At 38.0% G+C, this 26,209-nt stretch overlaps 1 protein-coding gene across 1 annotated transcript; it reads right to left on the reverse strand.

The window, feature by feature from the left end:
• Window positions 1-7,734: 7,734 nt before the first annotated feature.
• Window positions 7,735-25,092, reverse strand: LOC134611847 (myosin-4-like). The gene is made up of 41 exons (XM_063456111.1): window positions 25,062-25,092; window positions 23,017-23,061; window positions 22,503-22,716; window positions 22,140-22,283; window positions 21,574-21,730; window positions 21,393-21,420; window positions 20,596-20,704; window positions 20,339-20,431; window positions 19,551-19,614; window positions 19,369-19,467; window positions 19,142-19,245; window positions 18,915-19,053; window positions 18,524-18,642; window positions 18,290-18,439; window positions 18,014-18,184; window positions 17,463-17,769; window positions 17,250-17,317; window positions 17,071-17,158; window positions 16,830-16,947; window positions 16,549-16,672; window positions 16,157-16,293; window positions 15,808-16,063; window positions 15,324-15,566; window positions 14,945-15,121; window positions 14,646-14,791; window positions 14,138-14,228; window positions 13,665-14,054; window positions 12,933-13,059; window positions 12,724-12,842; window positions 12,278-12,474; window positions 11,639-11,822; window positions 11,229-11,394; window positions 10,481-10,605; window positions 10,088-10,396; window positions 9,805-10,008; window positions 9,586-9,711; window positions 9,326-9,496; window positions 8,803-8,907; window positions 8,589-8,684; window positions 8,374-8,505; window positions 7,735-7,860 (listed from the first exon to the last, which is right to left on the reverse strand). The coding sequence occupies exons 3-41, from the start codon at window positions 22,701-22,703 to the stop codon at window positions 7,846-7,848; spliced, it is 5,799 nt and encodes a 1,932-aa protein (XP_063312181.1). The 5' UTR covers window positions 22,704-22,716; window positions 23,017-23,061; window positions 25,062-25,092; the 3' UTR covers window positions 7,735-7,845.
• Between the last annotated feature and the right edge of the window lie 1,117 nt (window positions 25,093-26,209).

Raw genomic sequence — 26,209 nt, forward strand, 5'->3', positions numbered from 1 at the left:
CACCACGGGTACCAGATAGGTGACAACGAGCACCCTGGGATGCCTGTTGTGGTTGGTCTTCCTCCTCCTCCTCAAAGCCATATTCCTCCTCTGACTCCTCTTCCTCACAATCCTCTTCCAGCGTTGCCGCAGGTCCAGCAAGTGATGCTGATAAGGCTGTTTCTGGTGGTGATGGTGACCACAACTCTTCCTCTTCACGCTCATCTACGGCCTGATCCAGCACTCTTCGCAGGGCACGCTCCAGGAAGAAAACAAATGGTATGATGTCGCTGATGGTGCCTTCGGTGCGACTGACTAGGTTTGTCACCTCCTCAAAAGGACGCATGAGCCTACAGGCATTGCGCATGAGCGTCCAGTAACGTGGCAAAATAATTAGGAGTATTGAATTCCAACGTGTCGGGCTGTCGCAAATCAAGCGCCTCAATGGCATGTTGTTTCGCTGCTGGATATCGGAAAAGTGCGCCATGGCCGTGTAGGAACACCTGAAATGGCCACACACCTTCCTGGCCTGCTTAAGGACGTCCTGTAAGCCTGGGTACTTATGCACAAAGCATTGTACGATCAGATTACACACATGTGCCATGCATGGCACATTGTCACATCTACATTAATTGATAAGGAACACAACTGCAGATTTCTTAGGACTTCGGTATTTTATTAGGACACTTAGAAGGTACTGAGACTTCAGTTCCAGAATTACAGGTACTGTATCTTTAAATAATAAACGGTTGCATTCAGTTTGCAGTGAGTAGGTTCTGAATCAATTAGAGTCTGTTATATTAGTTAACAGGTTAAATGGAAAGCAGTTATAAGAGATTGTTCAATTCGAAGTTATCAGTAGCAAGACAGGTGCGGCTGAACTTGAATATTAATATGAATTGAGGAACGCTGTAACTGGATTGTTTGATAACTTGATAGCAGACTTTGGTAAAAGAAATAAAGGCTTCAGAGATGGTAACTCTTAACACAGAGGCTATATGTTACTTAGCTTCCAGAAGTAGGAAAACAGGTTCCCAAGCTCTCCTCCGAGGAGTTTGTTTCCTGAGAGAGGTTGAAGAGAGTTCAGGCACTAGTCGAGGACGAGGAGAGATGAAGGGGATGTGAATAGTCTTCCAGTCCGGTCCGGTAACATATGGTGTTCGCAGAGAAGTCTTGAGCCGGTTAGTAAGTGCGGTACGCATTTCAATAATCCAGCGTCTATCAGCTGGTGCGGTCGCATTAAGTAGGAAGACCGCGTCAAAAGGGTGTGTGGCTAAGTTCCGTTAAACCCGGAAGTACGAGGAGATACCGGGAGGGTTTAAGGCATGACACACATGTGTCAACTTGCCCAAATGCAATGCCGCCAACAAATTTCTTCCGTAGTCACAAACCACTTCGCCGATCTCCAGTTGGTGCCGAGTCAGCCACTCATCCACCTGTGCTTTCAGGGCGGACAGGAGTGCTGGTCCGGTGTGACTCTCTGCTTTCAGGCAAGCCAACCCCAAGACGGCGTGACACTGCCGTATCCGGGATGTGGAACAGTATCTGGGGAGCTGGGGGGTGCCGTTGATGTGGAGCAAGATGCAGCAGCAGAAGAGGACTCAGCCGAGGAGGTTATGGAAGAGGATGGAGTAGGAGGAGTAGAGGAGGTGGCAGCAGGCCTGCCTGCAAGTCGTGGCGGTGTCACCAACTCCTCTGCAGAGCCACGCATTCCATGCTTGGCAGCCGTCAGCAGGTTTACCCAATGCGCAGTGTAGGTGATATACCTGCCCTGACCATGCTTTGCAGACCAGGTATCAGTGGTCAGATGGACCCTTGCCCCAACACTGTGTGCCAGACATTCCATTACTTCCTTTTGCACAATCGAGTACAGGTTGGGGATTGCCTTTTGTGCAAAGAAATTTCGGCCGGGTACCTTCCACTGCGGTGTCCCAATAGCTACAATTTTTTTGAACGCCTCAGACTCCACCAGCTTGTATGGTAAAAGCTGGCGGGCTAAGAGTTCAGTCAAGCCAGCTGTCAGACGCCAGGCAAGGGGGTGACTTTGTGACATTGGCTTCTTACGCTCAAACATGTCCTTGACAGACACTTGACTGTGGGCAGATGAGCAGGAACTGCTCAAGGCGAGAGACGGAGGGGCAGCTGGTTGAGAGGGGGCAAGGAGGACAGCAGTGGTTAACGTGGCTAAAGATGCTGGACCAGGAGGAGGATGGCAGCTTTGAGTTTGTGTGCTGCTTGTACTCATGTGTTGATCCCATAGACGTTTGTGATGTGCGATCATGTGCCTTCGCAAAGCAGTTGTACCTAGGTGGGTGTTGGACTTCCCACGACTCAGTTTCTTTTGGCACAGGTTGCAAATGGCATCGCTGTTGTCAGAGGCAGACACACCAAAAAAATGCCACACTGCTGAGCTCTGCAATGACGGCATTCTGGTGGTGGCAACAGCATGCGTTGATTGGCGTGCTGTCTGGCTGACCCCGGGTGCCGATGCATGCTGTCTGACTGTGCCACTAGCTCCTTGCAACGACCTCCCCCTGCTTCCAACTCGTCTCCTCCTCCTCCTCTCTGTCTCCCCATCTGAACTTTCCCCCTGTTCTTCTTCTCTTCTAGCGGGCACCCACGTGACATCCACGGACGCATCGTCATCATCAACCCCTTCACTTGCATCTGACAGCAAAGGAAGCAGCAGTGGGTACAACATCATCATCATCACACTGTACGTGTGTAATGCTGCCTGACTGAGACATATCCCTGTTATCTACATCCTCTGGCAATAATGGTTTCCCAATCACTCATTTCTTCCAACTGATGTGTAAATAACTCCTCTGACATACCAAGTGAAGCGGCTGTGGTGCTAGTGTTGGTGGTGGCGGCAGGCGGGCGAGTGGTAACTTGAGATGTGCCCGAAGCTAAGCTGGAGGATGATGCGTCGAGGTTCCGAGCGGAAGCTGTAGAAGATTGGGTGTCCTGTGTTAGCCAGTCAACTATGTCCTCAGAACTTTTCAAGTTCAGGGTACTTGGCCGCTGAACACTGGTCAGTATTCTAGGGCCAAAGGGAATCACAGCACCACGACCACGACGGCCCCTGCGGGGTGTCCTGCCTCTGCCTGTCATTTTTTGCTGCCTGTCATTTTTTTTTTCGATTAGTGGTACTATGCGTGCAAGCTACTGTGACAACAGATATGAGTGGCACTGGTGTGACACTGTGCCCTGGCAGGCCCTGAAACGCACACTCGTGAAGTAAACTGACTGCTATTATAGTACAGTCCAAAAAGTTTAGGTTTTTTTAAATGCAAGCTATTGGGACACCAGATATGAGTGAGTGGTGGCACTGGGCAGGCCCTGAAACACACACTCGTGAAGGAAACTGACTGCTATTATATTACAGTCCAAAAAGTTTAGGTTTTTTTTAAATGCAAGCTATAGGGACACCAGATATGAGTGAGTGGTGGCACTGGGCAGGCCCTGAAACACACACTCGTGAAGGAAACTGACTGCTATTATATTACAGTCCAAAAAGTTTAGTTTTTTTTTTAAATGCAAGCTATAGGGACACCAGATATGAGTGAGTGGTGGCACTGGGCAGGCCCTGAAACGCACACTAGTGAAGGAAACTCACTGCTATTATATTACAGTCAAAAAAGTGTAGTGTTTTTAAATGCAAGCTATTGTGACACCAGTGAGTGAGTGGTGGCACTGAGCAAGTGGGCACAGTATACGCTGTGAGCCTGACACACACGCTGGCAGACAACTAACTGCTATTCAATCCATTACAGTCAAAATTGTATTTTTTTTTTTTTTAAAATGTACACTACTGTTACACCAGATATGAGTTGCCCTGGTGTGACACTGTGCCCTGGCAGGCCCTGAAACGCACACTCGTGAAGGAAACTGACTGCTATTATATTACAGTCCAAAAAGTTTTGTTTTTTTTAAATGCAAGCTATTGTGACACCAGATACGAGTGAGTCGTGGCACTTGGCAGGCCCTGAAACACACACTAGTGAAGGAAACTGACTGCTATTCAATCTATTACAGTCAAAACAATTGTTTTTTTTTTCAAATGTACACTACTGTTACACCAGATATGAGTTGCACTGGTGTGACACTGTGCCCTGGCAGGCCCTGAAACTCACACTAGTGAAGGAAACTGACTGCTATTATATTACAGTCAAAAAAGTTTTGTTTTTTTTTAAATGCAAGCTATTGTGACACCAGTGAGGGAGTGGTGGCACTGGGCAAGTGGGCACAGTATATGCTGTGAGCCTGTCACACAGGCTGGCAGGCAGGCAACTGCAATTACAAAAACAGAATGATGTTCTAGCCCTAAAAAGGGCTTTTTGGAGTGCTGTCCTTACAGCAGAGATCAGATGCGTCAGGACTGTAGTGGACACTGAATACACTAGCCTAGCTATCAATTTCCCTATCAAATCAGCAGCAGCTACACTGTCCCTACTCTCACTAAGAATGCAGCTTCACAATGAATGTAAAATGGATGCTGTCCAGGGGGTGGGAGGGTCTGGGAGGGAGGGTCTGCTGCTGATTGGCCTGAATGTGTCTGCTGACTGTGAGGAACAGGGTCAAAGTTTACTCAATGATGATGAATAGGGGGCGGACCGAACAGCGCATGTGTTCGCCGTCCGTGGCGAACGCGAACAAGCGATGTTCGTCGGGAACTAATCGTAAGCGAACAGTTCGGGACATCACTACCTAATACCTACATGCATACACACACTGCTTAACCCCTTAAGGACCAAACTTCTGAAATAAAAGGGAATCATGACATGTCACACATAAGGGGTTAATATCTACATCCATACACAACTACTGCCTAATACATGCATCCATACACACACTGCCTAATACCTACATCCATACACACACTGCCTAATACCTACATCCATACCCACATACTGCCTAATACATACATCCATACACACATACTGCCTAATACATGCATCCATACACACATGCTGCCTAATAGATACATCTATACACACATGCTGCCTAATAGATACATCTATACACACATGCTGCCTAATAGATACATATATACACACATACTGCCCAATACCCACATCTATACACACATGCTGCCTAATGTATACATCTATACACACATGCTGCCTAATGTATACATTTTAGATTGAATACATAATTTATCACTGTGATAAATGATGTATTCAATGCATTTAGTGAATTTAATTTATAATGGTGGGATTTAATTTATGTTACAGTGAACTTGTCTGACAGGTTCACTTTAAGCAAAACATTTTTCAATACAATATATAACTGTATTGATATATATTATAAATATAATTGAATGTATAAAGATCTGTTTTCATGGTCATACACACTCACTGACACACATTGACACACTGACATACATACACAATATAACACACACATACTCTCACTGACAGACACACACACACATTCACTCACTCACTGATAGACACGCACTCACTCACTGACAGACAGACACACACTCACTCACTGACAGAAACACTCACTGACAGACACACTGTAAAGCTAATAAGAAGTCTATCAACATCCCTCTGCTTTAACCCTGTGTACACTATGTGCTTAAAAAGTCAGGAGTTGGAGTTTATCAGTATCTTGATGCCTTAACCACATACACACACTGTGTGCTGAGAGCTAATGCAGTAGCTGACATGTTTCATAACAGCAGCAATATTTAATAGAAAGCTAAAGTTACCATTGCAGGAGCATTACTGAACATGAGATGATGTAAGGGTGGTCTAAGAGAGGGCTAGGAAGATAGATAGACAGAGAGAGAGAGAGAGAGAGAGAGAGAGAGATTTATGTTATCTCCTTATTGTGCCCAGCTCTGTGTGTTATTTCTCTGTATTTTACTTGTTCTATTGGTATCTCTGTAGTCTACCCATCTCTGTGTATTGTATATGTATCTTTATATTGTGCCCCGCTTTGTGTATTGTATAGGTATCTCTTTATTGTGTCCGGCTCTGTATATTACATCTCTATTTTTTTCTCAGCTCAGTTTGGGGTTTGGTTATTTCTGTATTGTACTCAGCGCTGTGTATTTTATAGATATCTTTATGTTGTGCCCAGCTTGTTTTATTGGATGAGTATCTCTGTACTATACTCAACTTTCTGTATTGTTTGAGTAACTCTGTACGGTATAGGGAGGAGTAAAATTCTGGATGAGGAGTCTGGCCCAACCATCTTAAAACTTCATGACACCACTGATCTACTTTAACATATCTTATTATTCTTTATTGCATACCGCCTGCAAGAAGGGAATCTCACGTCTTACTGGAGTTTGTCTTGTATTGGCCTAGGCCTGTGAATATCGAACATGAAGACTTGTTGGTTATTATGATCTTAATCCTATCAGGCACTATATTTATCCAGGATATTCTCTGTATTTGAATACTATGGTATTGCTGACCAGCAGTCAGTTGGGTGGGTACAGTTATTTGTCTGAGCAGATATTATGAGGATGCCCTATTGATTATTCATTTGGCTTTTTGAAAATGCTTGTTAGCTTTGTGCAGCTCAGTAATGTGTTTCATATCTGTTACTATTATAATAAATATTTGAACTTCATTCCTCTCACTATATATATATATATATATGATCATATGATGTAATTGAGCCCCCATTATTTTTGCCTAGATTAGGTGTTTTTAAAAAAAACTAATAACATCTGTCAACATTAAAAGTTGCTGTTTAGTGGATAGGTGAGTGCGCTGGATCTTGTACATTGTATAAATTGGCCCATTTATGCATTTCAGGTGAGTGCAGCCCCCCTGGTTTCTCATATATATATATATATATATTTCCATAGTTACCATAATATTCTTTTTCTGATCTTTATTCATGGCAGCATTACGTTCCCCTCCTTCTTTTATGAGAGTTGTGAAGCTAGTTACAAAGAGTGTCTGATGGGGAGGGGGTGGATCTATTTATTCCAATTTCAGAATTCTAATTCTTGTAATTTCTTCTGTGAGGAGATGGGCTAACCCATGAGTAAATGCTGTCATGTATAATGATCAGGAAAAGAAAATGATGGTAAGCATGGAATAATTTTTCTTAATATTGGATCGTGAAGCTCCAATGATTCCTCCAAGAAACATTTAAAGCCTTGCTCAGCAAAGTAATACATTTCCTGGTTGTACTTAGAAAATATTTTTTAAAATAAATTATATGTGTTGTGGCGTTCAGTCCTGGAAAATATTAAACTGTATAAAAAAGTAGGCTGGACATCATCTTATATTATTCCTGCTGGTTTGTACATGAAGCACATAAATACAATGTATTCACCTCTTAAAACGGCAGACGAGGAACATGAACTTCTATAATGCTAGATAGAATGCTGATAGAGATGTCATGGGTATTTGATGTTGATTTACTTATTCTGCCTGTTTGGCATTACATGACGTTGCCATATAGGGTGCCTGCTGGGTTTACATACTGGTGAAGTGTTCACGAAGGTTTTCTTTACTGATGGGTTCATTATATTAGCCTGGACTTGGTGAATGAAATGAGAGACAATGTATATATATTTCCCATGAAAAGACTATAGAACATACAAAGAACGTAAACTGTACTTAATGATAATGTGTTTTATTATTAATATAAAACCAGAGTGAGAAAATTTTCCACTACGGAAAGACCCTATAGATATTATGTTACCCATGTTGACTCTCTACTTCTTGTAAAGCAGAATAAAGTAGATATTATTAAAATAACCACTAGCACACACAGGGGTCAGTATAAACACAGGATTTATTTGTATTCTACATGAACTAATTTAAGACAAATTATTTTAGTTACAATGGAGTCCATATTGTATGAGCTTCTGTAAACCACATCTTCTCTTTATTCCTCCGCTTTCTGTGAAAGAGAATCATGTATACACTGCGTTAAAGGATAACGTGAATGATATTAAAACACCTACCCACCTACCCTATATAAGTTAAAATAAATAACATTGTGAATTCGGTTATGCAGAGTTACTTAAAAGGCATCAGATTTAACCCACACCCATAATGACTACTTCCATTACAACCTAGCTGGTCATTATCACCTTCCTTCACCCTCCATAGTTCAATAACTTTTCTGGCACCAAGTGACTGACCTTACTCTTCACATTCCCTATTAAACCAGCTCTGATCTAATTTCTGACTCCTTTTTCTCCTTGCTACCTCACCAGTGGACCCATCACTTGACCTGTTCTTGTCCACTGTGTATAGTTACCAATATTAATCTACTCTTAATCTATCTGATTATAAGGTTAGTTTTGCTTGTTGGTAAATTTGTAATGACTAAGCTAAGGAGCGTTATACGTGTAATTATACTCAATAATAAAAATCAGGGCACATATTGAAGCATCAAAAACATATATACCTTGCCGATATCGCGGCTCTTGGCTCTGAGCTTGTTGACCTGAGATTCAGCAATATCAGCTCGTTCCTCAGCCTCTTCTAGTTCATGTTGGGTCTTCCTGAATCTTGAAAGATGTATATTTGCCTGTTCCTCCTTAACCAGAAGAAAAGGGTTGTTAGTATGCCTGTTGCATCTTAGTAGTTAAAACCAGAATTGGCCAAATATTCACTACTTACAGTCTCCTCGGCTTGTCTCTTGTAAGCTTTCACCTTCAGCTGCAGTTTGTCTACCAAGTCCTGTAACCTGAGGGTGTTCTTCTTGTCCTCTTCAGTCTGTGATTTGTTAAAACAAATGAACATTTGGGCTCACTATATGCATAGTTAAATATATTTGTCTAATAGGTCACTGGATTGAACAAAGCAAAATCAAAAATAATTAAACTGAGCCCACCTGGTATGTCAGCTCCTTCACTCTCCTTTCGTACTTGCGTACACCCTTAATGGCATCGCTACCTCTTTTCTGTTCGGCATCCAGCTCATTTTCCAGCTCACGCACCTAACAAATGGATAGAAAATAGCTCATATGGTCTAGTTACATACTTTTTATAATGTTTATTTAGTTCAACCAGCGGATTTTCTGCATATATAATGCTAGTGACCACTTCAATTGTAATATTTAGCAATAGCTAAACAATTGCCACATGGCTTTGTGGCAATTGTGGCTCTCCTAGTGGTTATCACTTGCCACAGAAACTCTGTACGAAAAAAAACAATGAAATTCCTGCTCTAATAAATAGACCAATTGCTAGACTCCAGTTCATGTCTTATATATATCAAATTATATTTATATAAAAATTTAACTTCACATCAGTGTTCCGTCATGTGGGGCTTTTATTTCTTAAGCTATGTCCATGATGGGTTAAAAATGTTTCCTTGTTTACACTGACCAGAAAGTGCATGATACAATGACTCACCCTGGACTCTAATTTCTGGAGCTGCTTCTTTCCTCCTTTCAATGCCAGTTGTTCGGCCTCATCCAGACGCTGCTGGAGATCCTTCACTGTCTGTTCCAGATTCTTCTTCATCCTCTCGAGGTGAGAACTAGTGTCTTGTTCCTTCTTTAATTCCTCAGCCATCATGGCAGCCTGGTAGAATCACCAAAACATATTTTAGTTATTGGATTAAGCGTCTCTCCTTCTCATAATGCATAGTATGCATTGGTAACTAGACATACATCTGTGATGGCCTTCTTAGCCTTTTCATCTGCATTCCTAGATTCTTGTAGTTGTTCTTCAACTTCACTCTGTAGTTGGGTGACATCAGCTTCCAGCTTCTTCTTGGTGTTGATGAGGCTGGTATTCTGTTTGTTGCAAAAGGAGCACAAGTGAGGCCCCAGTTTACAGATATGTATATATTTAAAAGCTGTGATCAATGACTCTTAGAATGTTCTTACCTGAGAGTGGAGCAGCTGAACACGCTCTGTGACATCAAGAAGTTCTTGTTCTGCCAATTTGCGTGCCCGCTCAGTCTGATCCAGGGCAGATCTAATTTCTTCAAGTTCAGCAGTCATGAGGTTGTTGCGTCTTTCAACAATAGCCAACTGTTCCTTCAAATCATCATTTCCTCTAATTGCATCATCGAGATGCAGTTGGGCATCCTACATACATAGAAAGCAATGTCATCTTCAAACACATATGTATGCAAAATTAAGCATTTAGTTTTTTACGGTAATTTACCTTAACTTGTGCTTGTACATTCCTGAGTTGTTTCTGTGCTTCTGCAGCCTGGCGGTTGGCATGGCTGAGCTGAATCTCTATCTCATTAAGGTCTCCTTCCATCTTCTTCTTGATTCGTAGAGCATCATTCCTGCTTCTGATCTCAGAATCCAGGGAACTTTGCAATGTCTCCAGTGCTCTTTGGCTGTTCCTCTTCAGCTGTTCAATCTCTTCATCTTTCTCAGCAACTTTTCTGTCCACCTCAGACTTTATCTGAGTCAGCTCAAGTTGTATACGAATTACCTTTGCCTCTTCGTGCTCCAGAGTGCCCTAGGGAAATATGTATATGTACGTTTAGAGTAACGCAAAAATAGCATATAAACATGTTTTTAATATTGTTAAAACAATACTTACCTCTGCCTCTTCCAGGGCTGACTGCAAGTCAAATTTCTCTTGCTCCACCTGTTTTTTGGATTTTTCTATTTCATGGATAGTCTTTCCAGTCTCTGCAATTTGTTCTGTCAGATCAGAGATCTCCTCTGGAAAAGCACAATGCATGGCAAGTTAAAAACTGGTGCATTGGAAGTTAACAATTTCAAGATTGAATGACAGGGGTGCTACTGGCGGAGAGGGGGAAGGTTGTGGGAGATGACAGGGGCTGGAGCCCAGTGTGAAGTTCTGGAAATCCCCTAGTTTAATATCGGGCTTGTTTACTTATTATCCCTGAGTCCCCTGTAACACAGAGAGAGAAATACCTCCACTTACATAATTTGTGACAGTGTCACTTTAAAGCACCATATATGATGTTAATTATAGATCACACTGTGAAGGTATGGCTCTGGGTGCAGGGTTTTACTGCAGTGTGTTGAAGGGTTAATACAACATTGCATGGGCTTAATACAGCAGGTGTGGAGATTATAAATAAAGGTTATTTGTTATAGTCTAAATTTAATTCACAATGTGATTTATAGAATACATTAAGGGTGGACTTGAGGCATGGTATAGGGTTGTTTTTAGGAGGGGCTTAAATCATTAGATGCGGGAGGGGCTATACAATTTATGCTTGGAATAAAGTCCTTGGTCTTTTTGCCATCTAACAACCCACATTTTGAAAGAAAAATAATTTAGATTTAAAAAAGTTTAACATCCACATCATACTAACGTTGAAGGTTCTTATTTTCTCTCTTGAGAGTCTCAAGCTGATCTAAAGATTCCTCATAGGAGTTCTTGATCTTGAAGATCTCTGTGCTCAGAGACCTGGACTCCTTCAGGGAGGCTTCCAGCTCTGCCTGAGTTTCTTCATATTTCTGCTTCCATTCAGACAGAACCTATGTAATAAAACCAAGTATTTTTTTATGTAAAAGTCTCTCATACACATATGTGAAGTTGAGAGTCGTTTGTTCCCTCAAAGAAAGAAAACATACAATGGCTTAGTGTTGGTTTCTTATTCATTACTTGTTTGTTGTTTCTTTGATATACTGAAAATAGTTGTTGTTAAAAAAAGGCTGCATTTCTAAATTGTCTTAAATAAATTGACAATATTCCATTAGATGTATATTATAGGGAATAAACCTTGTCAAAGTTCCTCTGCTTCTTGTCAAGAGCCGCAGATGCAGAGTTGGAACGCTCCACGTCAGCCATGAGATCTTCCACCTCTCCTTGGAGCCTCTGCTTGGTCTTTTCCAGAGATGCACACTTTGAGTTGACAGCCTCAACTTGTTCTTCTGCATCCTGGAGACGCTGAGCAAGTTTCTTCCTGTTATATTAATATCAGATTGTATGAGTGTCTTTTTAGACTAGAGATTTTTTTTTTTAAGGATGATCTGTACAATTCTACAAATCTGTAGTGAGCCAATTGTAATATTTGACAAATACGGTATGATGTAAATGTTTTTGTAGTCATGGGAGAAACTACAAACCATCTAACAAAGAAAAAGTGCCATTATATTGTCAGCTGTTAACAATGTGAAAGTAATATTTCAGATTCCTCATTGTAAAAAAAAAAATGAATACCAATTCATCTAAGTAAATAATATTATTTATAAATTAGTTTAATTATACATCACCATTCCTCAATTGAAAAATAATTCCGTGAATTGATATATTTAAACAGGTGAAGGGATACATCCAAAATAGAATGTTTATACTAATTAAATCTTGTGTTAAACTATGTTCATTCAGAAGGAATAGTACTAACTAAAGTAGACATACTTGGCATCTTCCAGTTCCTCTGTGCGTTGAATAGCATCAGTCTCGTATTTTGTCCTCCATTGGGCAACCTCTCCATTGGCTTTGGACAGAGATCTTTGCAACTCAGCCTTGGCTTCCTGCTCCTCTTCATATTGCTCCCTGAGAAGGTCACAGTCATGACGGGCAGATTGCAATGCATGAGCGAGGGCGTTCTTGGCCTTAAAGGTGACATGGAAATATATTAATGTTAAACAAGGAAGAAAATTATAAATCTATATTTATCAAGATTAGGTCATGACAATTTTAAATAGTATTTTTTTTAAGGACTACACAGGGCCATTTCAATGAAGTCGTCTGGCAGGTCACTATAACTTTAGGAAAAGGTTTGTGTTCCTCGAACAAACCAATTCAGAAATTATAAGCAAGACACAGTTGGCATTTTACTTATTTTTATTGGACAAAAATACCTTTATCTCCTCCTCTAGCTGGCGTTTCAGTTCTTCTGTTTGTTGGGTGAAAGCCTGTTTGCCTCTGGATAGCTGAGAAATTAAAGATTCTTTTTCCTCCAACTGACGTGAGTATTCCCCTAATGAATACAATTCATTTGATATTAAATTATATCTTTTACCTTTTCTGGTACATACTTATAGCAATATTTAATGCATGGATTAGTTACCGTTTTCTGTTTGAAGACGCGCTTTCTGACCATTGATGTCATTAATGACTCGAAGGTGCTCATCTTCTTTAGTCTTCACTTCACTGTATTGGTCCTCTATTGTCCTGCTTAGCTTCTCCAGATTTGCCTATTGATAAGTATATAAGTCACATATTTTTAAACCATAAAGCTTTTAGGGAACTTACAAGTGCATATTCACTATTTACATACACTCCAGCCGATGCTCCATTAGCAAAGACAATGTTACTGCAACATCACCATTCCAATACTTTGATGCCACCTTTACGACTTTTGCCATTATTGGTGAAAATGGGCCTCATATGTTACATTAAACACTTAAATTCTGTCAGAAACACGAGCACTCTGCAATGTCCATATTTAAAATATGTAAGATTGGATGCCCGCCACATGTTAGCACTATCAAAGCAATTGCTTGTCTCTATCTTTAATCCTGTTTTTGTTGTTAACCTTGCACTTTCAACCTATCAAGCTCACCATTGAGCGATTAAAAATCACAGTGTAGGCCTTTTTTTCTAGACCATAAAGTTTTCTGACTTTAACAGCGTTACCGTCAAAATTTGGATTGTAATTGCTTTGATAACTGCTGCAAGATACTGACCAAAAAAAGTCAGAACATATCACCAGCCAGTTAATGATGCAAGATAATAATAATCTAATATGTCTATGTTTGCTTTTTTTCTTGTTTTTCTTTTGCATATGCTTAGTCCATACCTTGGATTTGGAGACAGATTCCAAGTTACTGGCCAGGTCATCTATCTCCATCTTAAGCTCACTCTTTTCCTTTTCCAGTTTCTGTTTAACACGTTGAAGGTTATCAATTTGTTCTCCAAGTTCTGCAACACTATCGGCGTGCTTTTTACGGAGAGCTGAGGCTGTGGCCTCATGCTGTAGAGTGGCCTCTTCTAGGTCGCGTCTTATCTTCTGGAATTCTGCTTCACGCTTCTTGTTCAACTCAATCTGAGCTGAGGTTGCTCCACCAGCTTCTTCCAGACGCTCACTGATCTCTTCAAGCTCCCTGGATAAGTCAGCACGTTGCTTCTCAGCCTTGGCTCTAGCTGCTCGCTCTGCTTCAATTTCCTCTTCCAGCTCTTCAATACGAGCCTGAAATGTTGAGAAAATAGTATAGTCATGAACTTGGCTTTGAACTTCAAAGATCGATTGTTGTGTATTGATTTGAAGGTTACCTGTAACTCTTTGATTTTCTTCTGCAGCTGAGCACCCAGAGCTTGTTCATCTTCAATCTTGCTTTGCAGTTGGCTGATTTCAAATTCCTTCCTGTTGAACAAGAAGCATACATCTAGGAATAATGTTTTGATATCAGTAAAAATCTTGTTAGATGATAGCATCAGTTATTAACCAAGATGGGTTCTCGAATTATATTGGATTTTATTGGAAATGATTCACAGAAGGCCTTTAAGCTTAGATGTATTCCAACTTGCAGATGTCCAAAAAAATCCAAGCATTGGATGAATGAAAGCAGTAAACATGAATGTTAGGTTGATTATCTAGACATGAATAAATACACTCAAATTTAGTAGGACAAGTTTGTAGTGTAAAAGAGGAACAGGAAAGAGAAAAGGAGACAGGAGAAAAAAAACATGGTGATTAATTAGAGAGAATGAAAAAGTAAAATAAATTACGCAGAGGTGTTGGAGTTAGTACGATAGGGTTACAGTGCCAACTTTATTTTACTTTTTAACTTTTTCATCCAGCTGCTGCTTCTCATTTTCCAGATCCATTGTAGATTCCTGGGATAACTTGAGATCACCCTCCAGCTTTCTCTTGGCTCTCTCCAAATCCAAGCGAAGCTTCTTCTCTTGCTCCAGTGAACCCTCAAGCTAATGGAACATTGAAAATAGTATTAAACACTCAACACAAGACTGGTTTCATAATTTCAAAGTCAAGCCAAAAAGTGTGTAACTGTCAGTCAAGCATCACAATCTTTATCATCACTGTCACAAAAGTCAGAATATAGCACCAGAGGTACCTACATCATCTACTTGTTGTTCCAGCTTGGTTTTGGCTTTGGTGAGAGAGTTGACTTTGTCTTCTTCAGCTTGCAAGTCATCCAAAGTTTGCTGGTGGGCTTCTTGAAGGGCTTTCTTCTCCTTAGTCAACTTGGCAACGTTTTCATCCAGAACAGCCAATTCTTCTGTAAGGTTTTTCACCTAGATTTTGACATTTTGATTAATTTATGTGTGTCAGGCGTGTTATGTGTCATTTGTATGACTAGAATTAAAGTATATGAAAACAAAATCATATAATAATGCTTCCTAAGCATTATTCCACTTTGTATTTTGTTTATTTTTCACATTGTTTATCTACTATAATATTTAAGGCTTATAGTAGATAATAATGAAAATACATTACTTTGTTTTCTGTGGCATGTTTCTCCTTCTCAACTTTGGCCAATGTTAGCTCAAGATCATCAATATCTTTCTTCAGTTCAGAACATTCATCCTCCAGTTTCCTCTTCTTGGCTGTTAGCTCAGCATTAGATTCTTCTTCATCTTCAAGTCTTTCAGTAATTTCCTTGACCTTTGCTTCCAGTTGAATCTTCGCTTTGATCAGTCCCTCACATCTTTCTTCTGCATCTGACACAGCTTCTGATTCCTGTAGAAATGCATCAGGAAGACCAAGTAAATTTGCATATATTGCTAATTTATTAAAATATATATTTTTTAAATTACATAAGTATATCTTTGTGATTAACACTTAACACCATTTAATTGTGTTTGGTACTTAGTTAAGATGGATATAAAATGTGTCTAATGATATTCAAATATTGCACATTTTAAACAAAGACATTTTAGCTAAAGTGTGATTTTATAGCTCCTGTATTTAAGTAACTTACAGATGCAACTTGGAGTTGTAGGTCATTCTTTTCCTGGAGTATGCTGACCATTTTCTCCTCTAGTTCCTTTCTCCTGGCTTCTGACTTCTGAAGAGCCTCCTTTGTCTTTTCAAACTCTTCCTTCATGTTGGCCATTTCCTTCTCGGATTCCGCGCTCTTCAGAAGAGGCTTGATCTTGAAGTACAGCTTCATCCATGGCCAATGTTTGACGTTCATGAATGAGCGGACATTGTACTGAATACAATATACCGATTCCCTAGAAAAATACATGGATTTGATTTAGCATACAGATCAAACATTTATTATGTAGATTATATAATTTTTTAATTATAATATATAAGTAAAATACCTCCTCTCATTCATCTTCTTAAACTCTACTCTCATGAGGTATCCTCTGCAGATAGCCTGAGTACGAGTGATCAGCTGAGACAATTTTTCATCTCGCATCTCTTCAAGGGTACCCAAGAGACCGGCTTTGAAGAACACCTATAAGATTTTACAATGACATGATATTTACTATACCCCAATAGTTTTTCATCTGCTTTTTTCTGACAAACTATGTATCGCTAATAATTTTAATTGTAAAAGGATTATATAAAGCTAACAGATTTTCATTAATTTTCAAAATCTTCCTAAGGCCCTGATTCTATGACAAATGTGCTATCAAAATTAGTACATGTAGTAATGACTTTATGCTGTAAATCTAGATGGTTAAAATAATTATTCAGTTACACCATTTACCTTGGTGTGCCCAAATCTGTACTGAGTATGGTCAACATCGATGGATCCAAGAAGTTTCTCTGAAGCCTTCTTGCTGTCAATAAACTGACCATCTGGGATAGCACTGGCATTAAGGATCTTGTAACTGTCATACAATAGAGAAATGTTATATATATATATACATATAAATATATATACATATAAAAATAGATTCAAAATCAGATACTACTTTTCTCATCCAAGTCAACTGTACACTATTATAGAATGTTTATTTTATTTAATTATTTGTGAATGATTCATACCGCTGTTTGAAGTCACCATATAGGATTCTGCTTGGGAATCCTTTTCTGCAAATTCTGATTCCCTCCAGGACACCGTTACACCTGAGCTGATGCATGACCAGGTAGTGGTCCATTGTACCTTAAAAGGAAAATCTCCATTAGTATTCACACAAGTGCTCAGCCAATAATCATCCCCTACAGTTATGGCAGAGCCAAGACACATAAGGTTCATTTATTAGTTTTTTTGTTTCTATTTACCCACCTGGAGTCTTTGTCTCATTGGGGATCAAACAACGTACAAAGTGGGGGTGAGTGCTTCTCAAGTTGGACATCAGTTTGTTCAGATTCTCCTGTAGATTGGATATATTACATAATAACATATTCCATACATTCAAAAAAACAAAAAAGAATTGGTAGGGAAGACTTTAATATTGCACTTACCCTGAAAAGAGCAGACACGGTCTGGAAAGAGGACCCCTTCTTCTTACCTCCCTTCTTGCCACCAGTTTCTGAAGTAGATTTTTTTTTAAATTTAGTATGATAGTCTATGACCATTATGATATCACCATGTTACTACAATAATATAGAGAAACAATGCTATAGACACGCTGATATGGAAATTTACCATATTGTGTTCTTATCAAGCTTACTTACCTTGGTCTGCAGCATGAGAGGAGTACAGGAATGAGAGCAGTTTCACAGAAGACTTCTGGTATAGCCCAATGACAGTTTCATTCAGTGGATCCTTGTTCTTGTCCAGCCAGCCACTGATGTTGTAATCCACTGTCCCAGCATAGTGGACAAGGGAGAAGTGAGCCTCAGCTTTGCCTTTACCTGGCTTTGGTTTCTGGAAGTTGTTGGACTTGCCAAGATGCTGATCATACAGTTTATTGGTGAATGAAGTGTCCGTTGCCTTGGGGAACATACACTCCTCTTCAAGGATGGAGAAGATGCCCATTGGCTATTGATTATACCATAAAATAGTCAATAAATGGAGCAATACTTTAACACATATATTAATTTATCCATTTATCTATGGGAATATGTTTAAATAAATTGTGTATACAATGTTGTTTTGGTTTTGATTTGTAATTATTTTTAACTTCAATATCATCTGAAGGTTTTTTCTTGTGCTACAAGTGTTGTACTCATAATGAGAGATGCTGTGTTTTGAAAGATAACTTCTAGTGAACATTATTCTTTACCTTCTCAATAAGCTCAATGCAGGCTGCCAAGTCCATGCCGAAGTCAATGAACTCCCATTCGATACCTTCCTTCTTGTATTCCTCTTGTTCTAAGACGAACATGTGGTGATTGAAAAACTGTTGCAGTTTCTCATTGGTGAAGTTGATACACAGCTGCTCCAAACTGTTGAACTGATTAAGAAAAAATAAGAATCGTACATATAAGTATCATATATTGCCACATTTTACATATCTCATGTATGATTTACCACAGACATATTATGTCATAATTCTTACATCAAAGATTTCAAAGCCGGCAATGTCCAAGACACCAATGTAGTGCTGTCTTGGCTGTTTGGTGTCCAACTGCTGGTTAATACGAATGACCATCCACAAGAACATCTTTTCATAGACTGACTTACTCAGGGCACCAACTGAGTTGTGAACCTTTCAACAAATAAAGATTTTGATATCATTACAAGCAATGATGACTTTTTCACTCGTGTTTGACAGATATTGCACTGAAATTACCTGTTGCACAGTTTGACCTTTGGTCACAAATTCATTCCCAACTTTGACTCTTGGGTAGCACAAGGCCTTCAGTAGATCGGATGAATTGAGACCCATCAGATAGGCAATTTTGTCAGCCACTGAAATATAGTTGGGAAAAAATGCTTCGGAATTACCTGCTTATGAAGCCACACTGAGGCCACTAGCTCTATCTTAGTGTGATGCTTAGATTTCACAAGTTAAATTCTGACCTCAAAGCAACACAATTCTATTTTTCTTTAATTGTGACATAAGTTAAGGAAGGGTAAGAAAGTTTGAAAATCAAAACACTTTGGGGAGAAGTGTTTTTTTTTACTGTGTTATTTTATTTACTTTGTCCATGGGTAACCAAAGGGTAATATCCTAATTTTACCTTCTGTGCCATCTGGCTCAGCCTGCTCCTCTCTTTGTTTCTGCTTGAATTTCATGTTGCCATGGTGCATGACTGCGCCCGTCAGTTTGTAGATTCCTATTTTCTCATCAGCATTGAAACCCAGGATGTCAATGGCTTCCTGTGAAAACATGGAGTTGGGGAAATATTTATCATGGTGCAGAATGGAAACATGACATCGGAACATACATGATGTTGAAGGAACGTACATCAGTGGCCATCAGCTCCTCTTGGTCATCAATGCTTGCTACTGTGATTTCACCTTGGCTGACAAGTGGGAAGTCATAAGGGTTGGTTGTAATCAGCAACTGGTCTGCAAAATATTAGAAATACACTTATTACAAAAAAAGTTCCCAGTTTCAGAATATTATTTGTATATTGCCTTTTCTATTTTTAAACAATTTTTCACGTTTTCTGACAGTTGTATCCAACTTACCGATCAACTCAGGCTTCTTGTTGGACATAATCTGGTAAAAGATGTGGTAGCTTCTCTCTGCTGACAACTGGAATGTTACTCTGGATTTTTCCAGAAGGTCTGAAGAAGCAAGTATACCATATTAATGACTTGACTTACAGTCTTTCACTTTATGAAGTTATATATTACGTTTTCCAGCTTACATGTTTCAATATCAGCAGATGACAATTTGCCAGTAGTCCCAAAGTGGATTCTGATGAATTTACCCTAAAATTGTAAACATTAATACATGAAGTTCATAATTTAAATTATTATGATGATGAAAGTGTTTGCCAAAAGAGGAATATGTAACAAAGTCGTTTTCGCCCTGTAATTCAATTATTTATTTCAGACGCACAAGATTATAATCTGGAAGGGAGGAGGCAGGTGAGATCCAAGGGGTGTATGGGGTTTCTGGGACAGGCTGGAACAATTTTTTTTGAGAGTCATAAATCTAAGCGTACAATTTTGTGGGAAAGGAACAAGTGAGGCACAAGGCCTGCATTAAGTTTCTGGGGCACATAAACAATTAGTTTTTTTTACATTGTGGATATTAATAGGTTATGGGTGTTGTCATACATGGAATGGTTTGGAAGCATAATTATAAAGAGATGCCCTTGAGAATTGATTCTTCCATTAGTCATATTTGTGACTCTGTTTAAACAGATGCTTGAGAGACTATTGATTGCCCTGGATCTAACAAGGAATAAGCTACAAGTATATATTTGTGTGTAACATATATTATTTGATGTTTATACTAGTGCGTTTAAGAGAGATTGCTGTTGGATAGTGGTCAATTTAAATATATTATTTATAAGAAAAATTGCATATGTATCTGTGTATATTTATGTATGTATGTATGACTTTTAGGGTATTCTTTATCTAATATTCTTTCTTGCAATGTTAAAGAGCTGGCGCAGTCTTATTGTAGTTTATTTGAGGACTGACTTACGAAGCGGGATGAGTTGTCATTCCTCACGGTCTTGGCATTGCCGAAGGCTTCCAGCAGAGGGTTAGCCTGGATGATTTGATCCTCCAGAGTGCCCTAGAAAAAAGGAATTTGTACTGATTCGTGTGCATCGCCTTACCTGATTCATATGAGCAAGGCTAGAATCTTCAATTTAAGATGTATAATGTTTATTGTTTGTAACAATATTTAAATATATCTTTGTTTAATTCCAGTGAATGCATTATAATTTATTAATTCACCTTGCTCTTCTCCGCCTCCTTTTGCTTCTTGTCTCCAGTAGCTGCAATTGTTGCAAAGTACTGGATGACGCGTTTCGTGTTCACAGTCTTTCCAGCACCAGATTCTCCACTGGGGAACACAGGAAGATTTGATTAGTTAATATAGCCAGTGAGGAACTATATTTGCTATGGTTTTTAGTATTCATGCTTGCTAAAACATAGGCCTCGATTTAATATTTTTGGATACGTTTTCCAAATGATCACAATCTGCTAGAAAAACTTGTCAAATGACCTATCTACTGAAGTCACCATTAAAATATATGGGAATTTTTGTAGATAAATATTTGATATAGATGGCAATCATTTAAAAATATTTTCCAAAAATATTAAATCAAGACCATAGTCTGAAATGTCCCTTGACTTGACAACACATTCGATATTCCAAGACAGGTTTTGTACAAACTGAGCAGTCAACATGGAAATGATGGTACTACTGATTGCTCCAGATTTAGTGCTTGGCTCCAGAATGACTTTTTAAATATGGAACGGAGGTGAAATCATCCTTTAATTGTGCTAAACACAGAATAAAATCTTGTGAATTGGGATGTTCGATTTCATGTTTTATAAATAGATCATGAGATCACGGGATCACGGGAGATCATGAGATTAAGAGAAAGTAATTTCTGTATTTGTTACCATTCTAAATAATGAATAATAATAATTATACATAGAATAATGATTTGGAAATGCTCTTTTTTTTTGCAGTACATATTTATGGAATAGTTTGCTAATATAAATAATAATAAATGTATACGTACGTAATAAGGATTGACTGATTTTCACGATCTAGAAATTAAAAAACAAAACAAACAGCATGAATAAGGTTATACAATTTAAACAAACTGTGTGTCACAGGCTAAGATAAAATAACCATTAGAAACAAAAGGACATCTACTCTATTTTTCTGTCTCTTGTTTCTTAAAATAATTGGCTGCTTACCGGTTAACATGAACTGATAGGCATTATCAGAGATGGAGAAGATGTGAGGTGGGGCTTCCTGACGCTTTTTGCCTCTGTAAGCATTGACCACCTCGGGGTTGTACACGGGCAGCCACTTGTAGGGGTTGACTGTAGCACAGAACAGGCCGGAATAGGTCTAAAGAAGAATACAAAGAACAGTTAGACATGTATTGGATCCTAAAATACCATAGAAACACTTAAAATGTAATAGATTACATTATATATTATATTATAAATTGAAATAATATCCCCTGAACAGCTTTCTACGGGGCATATTTTCTGGTTACTTATGGTTGATCTTTTGATCAAAGTTGGGAAAAACATCACAAAATAGAGATCCTTACTGTTTGTACTTATATAGAATGGGATCTTCCGAAATAATTTGCAGTTTGCTTGTTATTCATAGCATTTTACCCCAGCTTTTTTTCCCACCCTGATATTTTGTTATATCTTAGTGTCACTGACAATCCACAATGTAGTTTTCAACACTCCTATTTCAAGGCTTTAGTCAAATGTAAGTGCTAAAAAAGAACAAGAGTCCTTACGTAGATCATCCAGGCTGCGTAACGCTCTTTGAGGTTATACAGGACGGATGGTTCGTTCAAGTGGGTCATCATGGCCATGTCTTCAATCTTATCGTACTTGGGTGGGTTCATAGGGAAGACGTCATCATCCTTCACCGTTACAGTCTAAGTAAAAGAAAACATATACTATCAGAAGTATATACTTAATTAAAGCTGGACATAAATGTAATTCTACTTGGAAGACATTGCTCTCTCAACTTATTAGAATATATATTTCTGTAGTTTAGGAAGTCAAGAGGTTTATAAAATATCTGAATTAAAATTGTTGTAATACCTCTCTATGTTAGTGTTTCCAGGCTTAACGAATGACACATTGCAACTTACTGTGCCATCTTCTTTTTTCACAGTGACTTTGCCACCTTCTCTGCTCTGAATTTCTCCCTTCACATACATCTGCTTTGGGTCTATCACGAAGTATGATGTTTTGGCATCAAACGGTCTGTTCTGTGCCTCAATCCTCTCCTTGTCTGATTTTCGGAGGAATTGGGCTGCCGCCCCAAATGCAGCCATCTCACCGTCACCCATGGTTGTTGGTTTACTACACATAATATATCAATTTATAAAAAAAAAAAAGTAAGAAAAATGCAATTTAATTAAAATTACTTGCATGAAATATAATTATACACTTTTTTTTAAGTATATGTATGTATTTGTGGTTGCAGAGTTGTTATGAAGATATTGAAGTATTCAAAATGACCAATTCACTTAGAGTGTGAAAATAAACGTTTACATAAATTGCAAGAATGAGCTGATTAATTAATGAATGTGCTTGTTTTTCCAATAAAAATAATTGCGTGTTTGTATATTATCTTTCAGTGAAATAAATAAGAAGACATACATTTAGTATCCTTCCCAGGTGGAAAAAGATTGAAAAGGGAATATGCTGTAAATAAAAAAAGGTAAGACGAGCTTAATTTCTTTTTTGGTCTTCACAATTCTTCACCAAAGGAAAGCTATCTCAGTATAAACCAAATATACTAGAGTCAAAAAAAATAAAGCTTCACAATGTTACATTTCCATTACTGAAAGTTATACCTGGTCAACCTTTAAACATTCCAGTTAGCATATGTCAATAAATGAATGTCATCTATCACGAGAGCATAAACGTTTGATATATGCTACGTATGTAACTGTATCTATCTTTACATTTCTAACTATTCGTATTATTTGCTGTTATATGTATATATATTTATTTATTTATAAAATATTTTACCAGGATGGATACATTGAGATTTCTCTTGTTTTCAAGTATGTCCTGGTTTGTATCTTTAATCTCTTTTTTTTAATTTTTTTTTATATTTTAAAAAGCTAATTTATCCATAAAAAAACTTTATGAACATTTTGCAATTTATATTTTTCGTTTAATGGTAGCGCAAGCTATACAAAGCCAAAGGTTTACTTTGGCACACCAGCTGTTTCCAAACTAAAAGTTCACATTAATTGCTACCATACAATAATTGGTGCAGTGGAAGTTTAAGGTACCAAAGACAAGAAAGTCATGGTGTGTTGGTAGGTCCTAACTGGGATAGATTTATCTATGATATATTATTACTCCAAGTCCTTCCTCATGTCTATCATTAAAACATGGAATCAGATATGGAATTTCAATAGAAAAAAAAAAATATATATAAAATGTATGGACTGTATTAGTTCTACTAAAGCTTTGAGTATATTGCACGTAATGTTTCCTGTTTTTCAGCCTCATTGATTTTGCCCCCTGTAATTTACTAATGTAATTGAAAGAAAACTGTGAAAAAAGACAACTACACACAATGACTCGTGTGCCATTGAGGTCTTCTTCATCTAAGACCTTCTACTGGCTAACAGTCCTGTCATGAGAGGGGCTCCATAGTCTTTATTCAATGGCCTCTAGGCCAGTTCTTAAGTCAAGGCTGCCCTCCTCAGGGCATGCTATTAGCTGCACCAAAGGGAATATGAGAGCTCTTAAGCATGAAGTCTGAAATCATTTTACTATTCAAAATTGATATAATATGATGGATAAAGTGAGTTGCACAGTTGAATCATATTTTGTGGACATCCACTACATCTCCTATTCCGCTATTAGCATAAGACGAAGTATTGAAGGAGAGATCTCTTATTTATCTTATTAATGGCTGATAATGTTCCATTTAATAACTATTGTGGGGAGTCCCAGAGTCAATCTCTAAGGCTGCCATGGACACGTACCTAAAGACTAAATTTCTGGACATATCCAAATATTAACTATTCTACGCTGCGTATGGCACTGCCATATTTTCAATTGGATACACAAATTTCCAGTTTTTAGACACTGTCAATGGAGCCTGGCTAATTTTATCATTAAAAGCTTAATTATGGTCTCTCTGGCTATAGCATTTCCTCTTTGTGGTTTTGTACCTTCCTCTTTAGCTCTCTATTTTACCTCTAACCTCTTCCTTTCACTGTAGTGATTAGGAATGATGATAAAATCGTGAAAGAGAGCTATTTGATTTTTGCATTCTATTATCCTCATGTGTCTGTTGATACAATAATTGCAGAAGATTCTGTATAGCATTTTCTAGATAGTTCGTCTTTTATTCCCCCCATATTCAACGCTAACCTTTATAGAATGTTCTTTCATATATGTATTTTTTCCCCTGGCCGGCTTTTTAGACTTATTTCATTTATATGACACCTTTTTTTCTAAATACATACATTTGGCCTTGTCTTGCTTCTAATGAATTACATTTCTTTGAGAAGCACTAAATACAATTTTTTTATTTTATTTGAATTAAAATTAAATTAAAGATTAGCATTTATGAGCAATCAATCATACATTTTCAATTAACTGGCTTTAGAAACACACTTAAATTCTGATTATAATTTCTCAATGCCGTTCTTCTTAACCTACTGCCTGACACTTACCTCTAGAAGCAGTCAGTGAAGTCCTGAGATACTGTGGTCTCAACTACCTTTATACATTTAAAAAATTGCCAATACAGCATAAGTGTTCTCTATATATGGAGAGTCACATAAATACCATCTGTAAACATTTAGAGGATATATGTTTTCTCCTCTGGACCACTGATTGACACAAGATACATTGAGAATTTACAGACAGACATATGGGAAAGCATTTATATTTTTAGTGTTTGCAAAGGGTGATAATCTCCCAATTTAGAATGGTGATTTAAAACATAACAGAATTTAAACAAAATATTTCTGTATGTAAGTAGTAATATAATTTAAATCTATTATAAATTCAGGTAATTTTCATTATCTTCCTTTTTACATGTACAGTGTATTGACGTGAAAAATCGATATAAACAAATCAATAAATAGGATGATCCATGTTTAAATGCTTTTTTTTAGTATAGACTTGTAAGTGTGTTTGGAGATATGTGTATGTATATATGTATATAATAAACAGTTTATATAATATAACATTATTAAAATATTGATTTTTTTTTTTTTTACATTATACTTTAATAATTTGCACACAAAAAATGAAGGGTTACATATGGGATCATTTGTTAAAGTGTGACCTATGTTGATTTTAAATTAAATTTAGAATTTTCGGCCAAAACAGCGGTACTGAAAACATAGCTATTATAGAGAAATTCGGAAATGGACTTTTAAGGCACTGTGAATTCCCAACAAATCGAACTTTAGGAATTAAGTCTGACAGTAATAGACATGATGTGAAATCCCTTTATAGCACCAATCCTGTATTGTACTTGTCGTGGTTTTCCCAATATATTATCCTGTTGATACATAACCAAGAGTTAACTGTCTGCCCCGACCCACACAGCTTTCTTTGCAAGCAATGTATTACAGTACAGCTCAGTGCAATGACATCTTTTGAAACTAAATCCTCACCACAACGTGGTGACAGGTCATTAGTCTTAAATGGACTCTCGTTCTCTTTTATTATTCACGGAAAAAATAGACCAAAATATTTTTTTTTAATAGAGGCTTAGCAGTAATTTCCAATTTAAAATCATGTCCTCTTGTCATTTTACTTTTTTCTTCTTAAAAGAAAAAAAATAGCCACTCTTTCCAGGTCTGTAATG

This window comes from Pelobates fuscus, chromosome 5 (assembly GCF_036172605.1).
Source record: "Pelobates fuscus isolate aPelFus1 chromosome 5, aPelFus1.pri, whole genome shotgun sequence".
Classification (NCBI taxonomy): domain Eukaryota; kingdom Metazoa; phylum Chordata; class Amphibia; order Anura; family Pelobatidae; genus Pelobates; species Pelobates fuscus.

Coding starts and splice junctions, on each gene's coding strand:
- LOC134611847 (XM_063456111.1), bottom strand. CDS start 22,703: ATGGGTGACGGTGAGATGGCTGCATTTGGGGCGGCAGCCCAATTCCTC. Junction 17,318..17,462: donor CTCTCATGCTGCAGACCAAG/GTAAGTAAGCTT, acceptor AATCTACTTCAG/AAACTGGTGGCAAGAAGGGA. Junction 11,395..11,638: donor AGCAGAGGAACTTTGACAAG/GTTTATTCCCTA, acceptor TTTATTACATAG/GTTCTGTCTGAATGGAAGCA.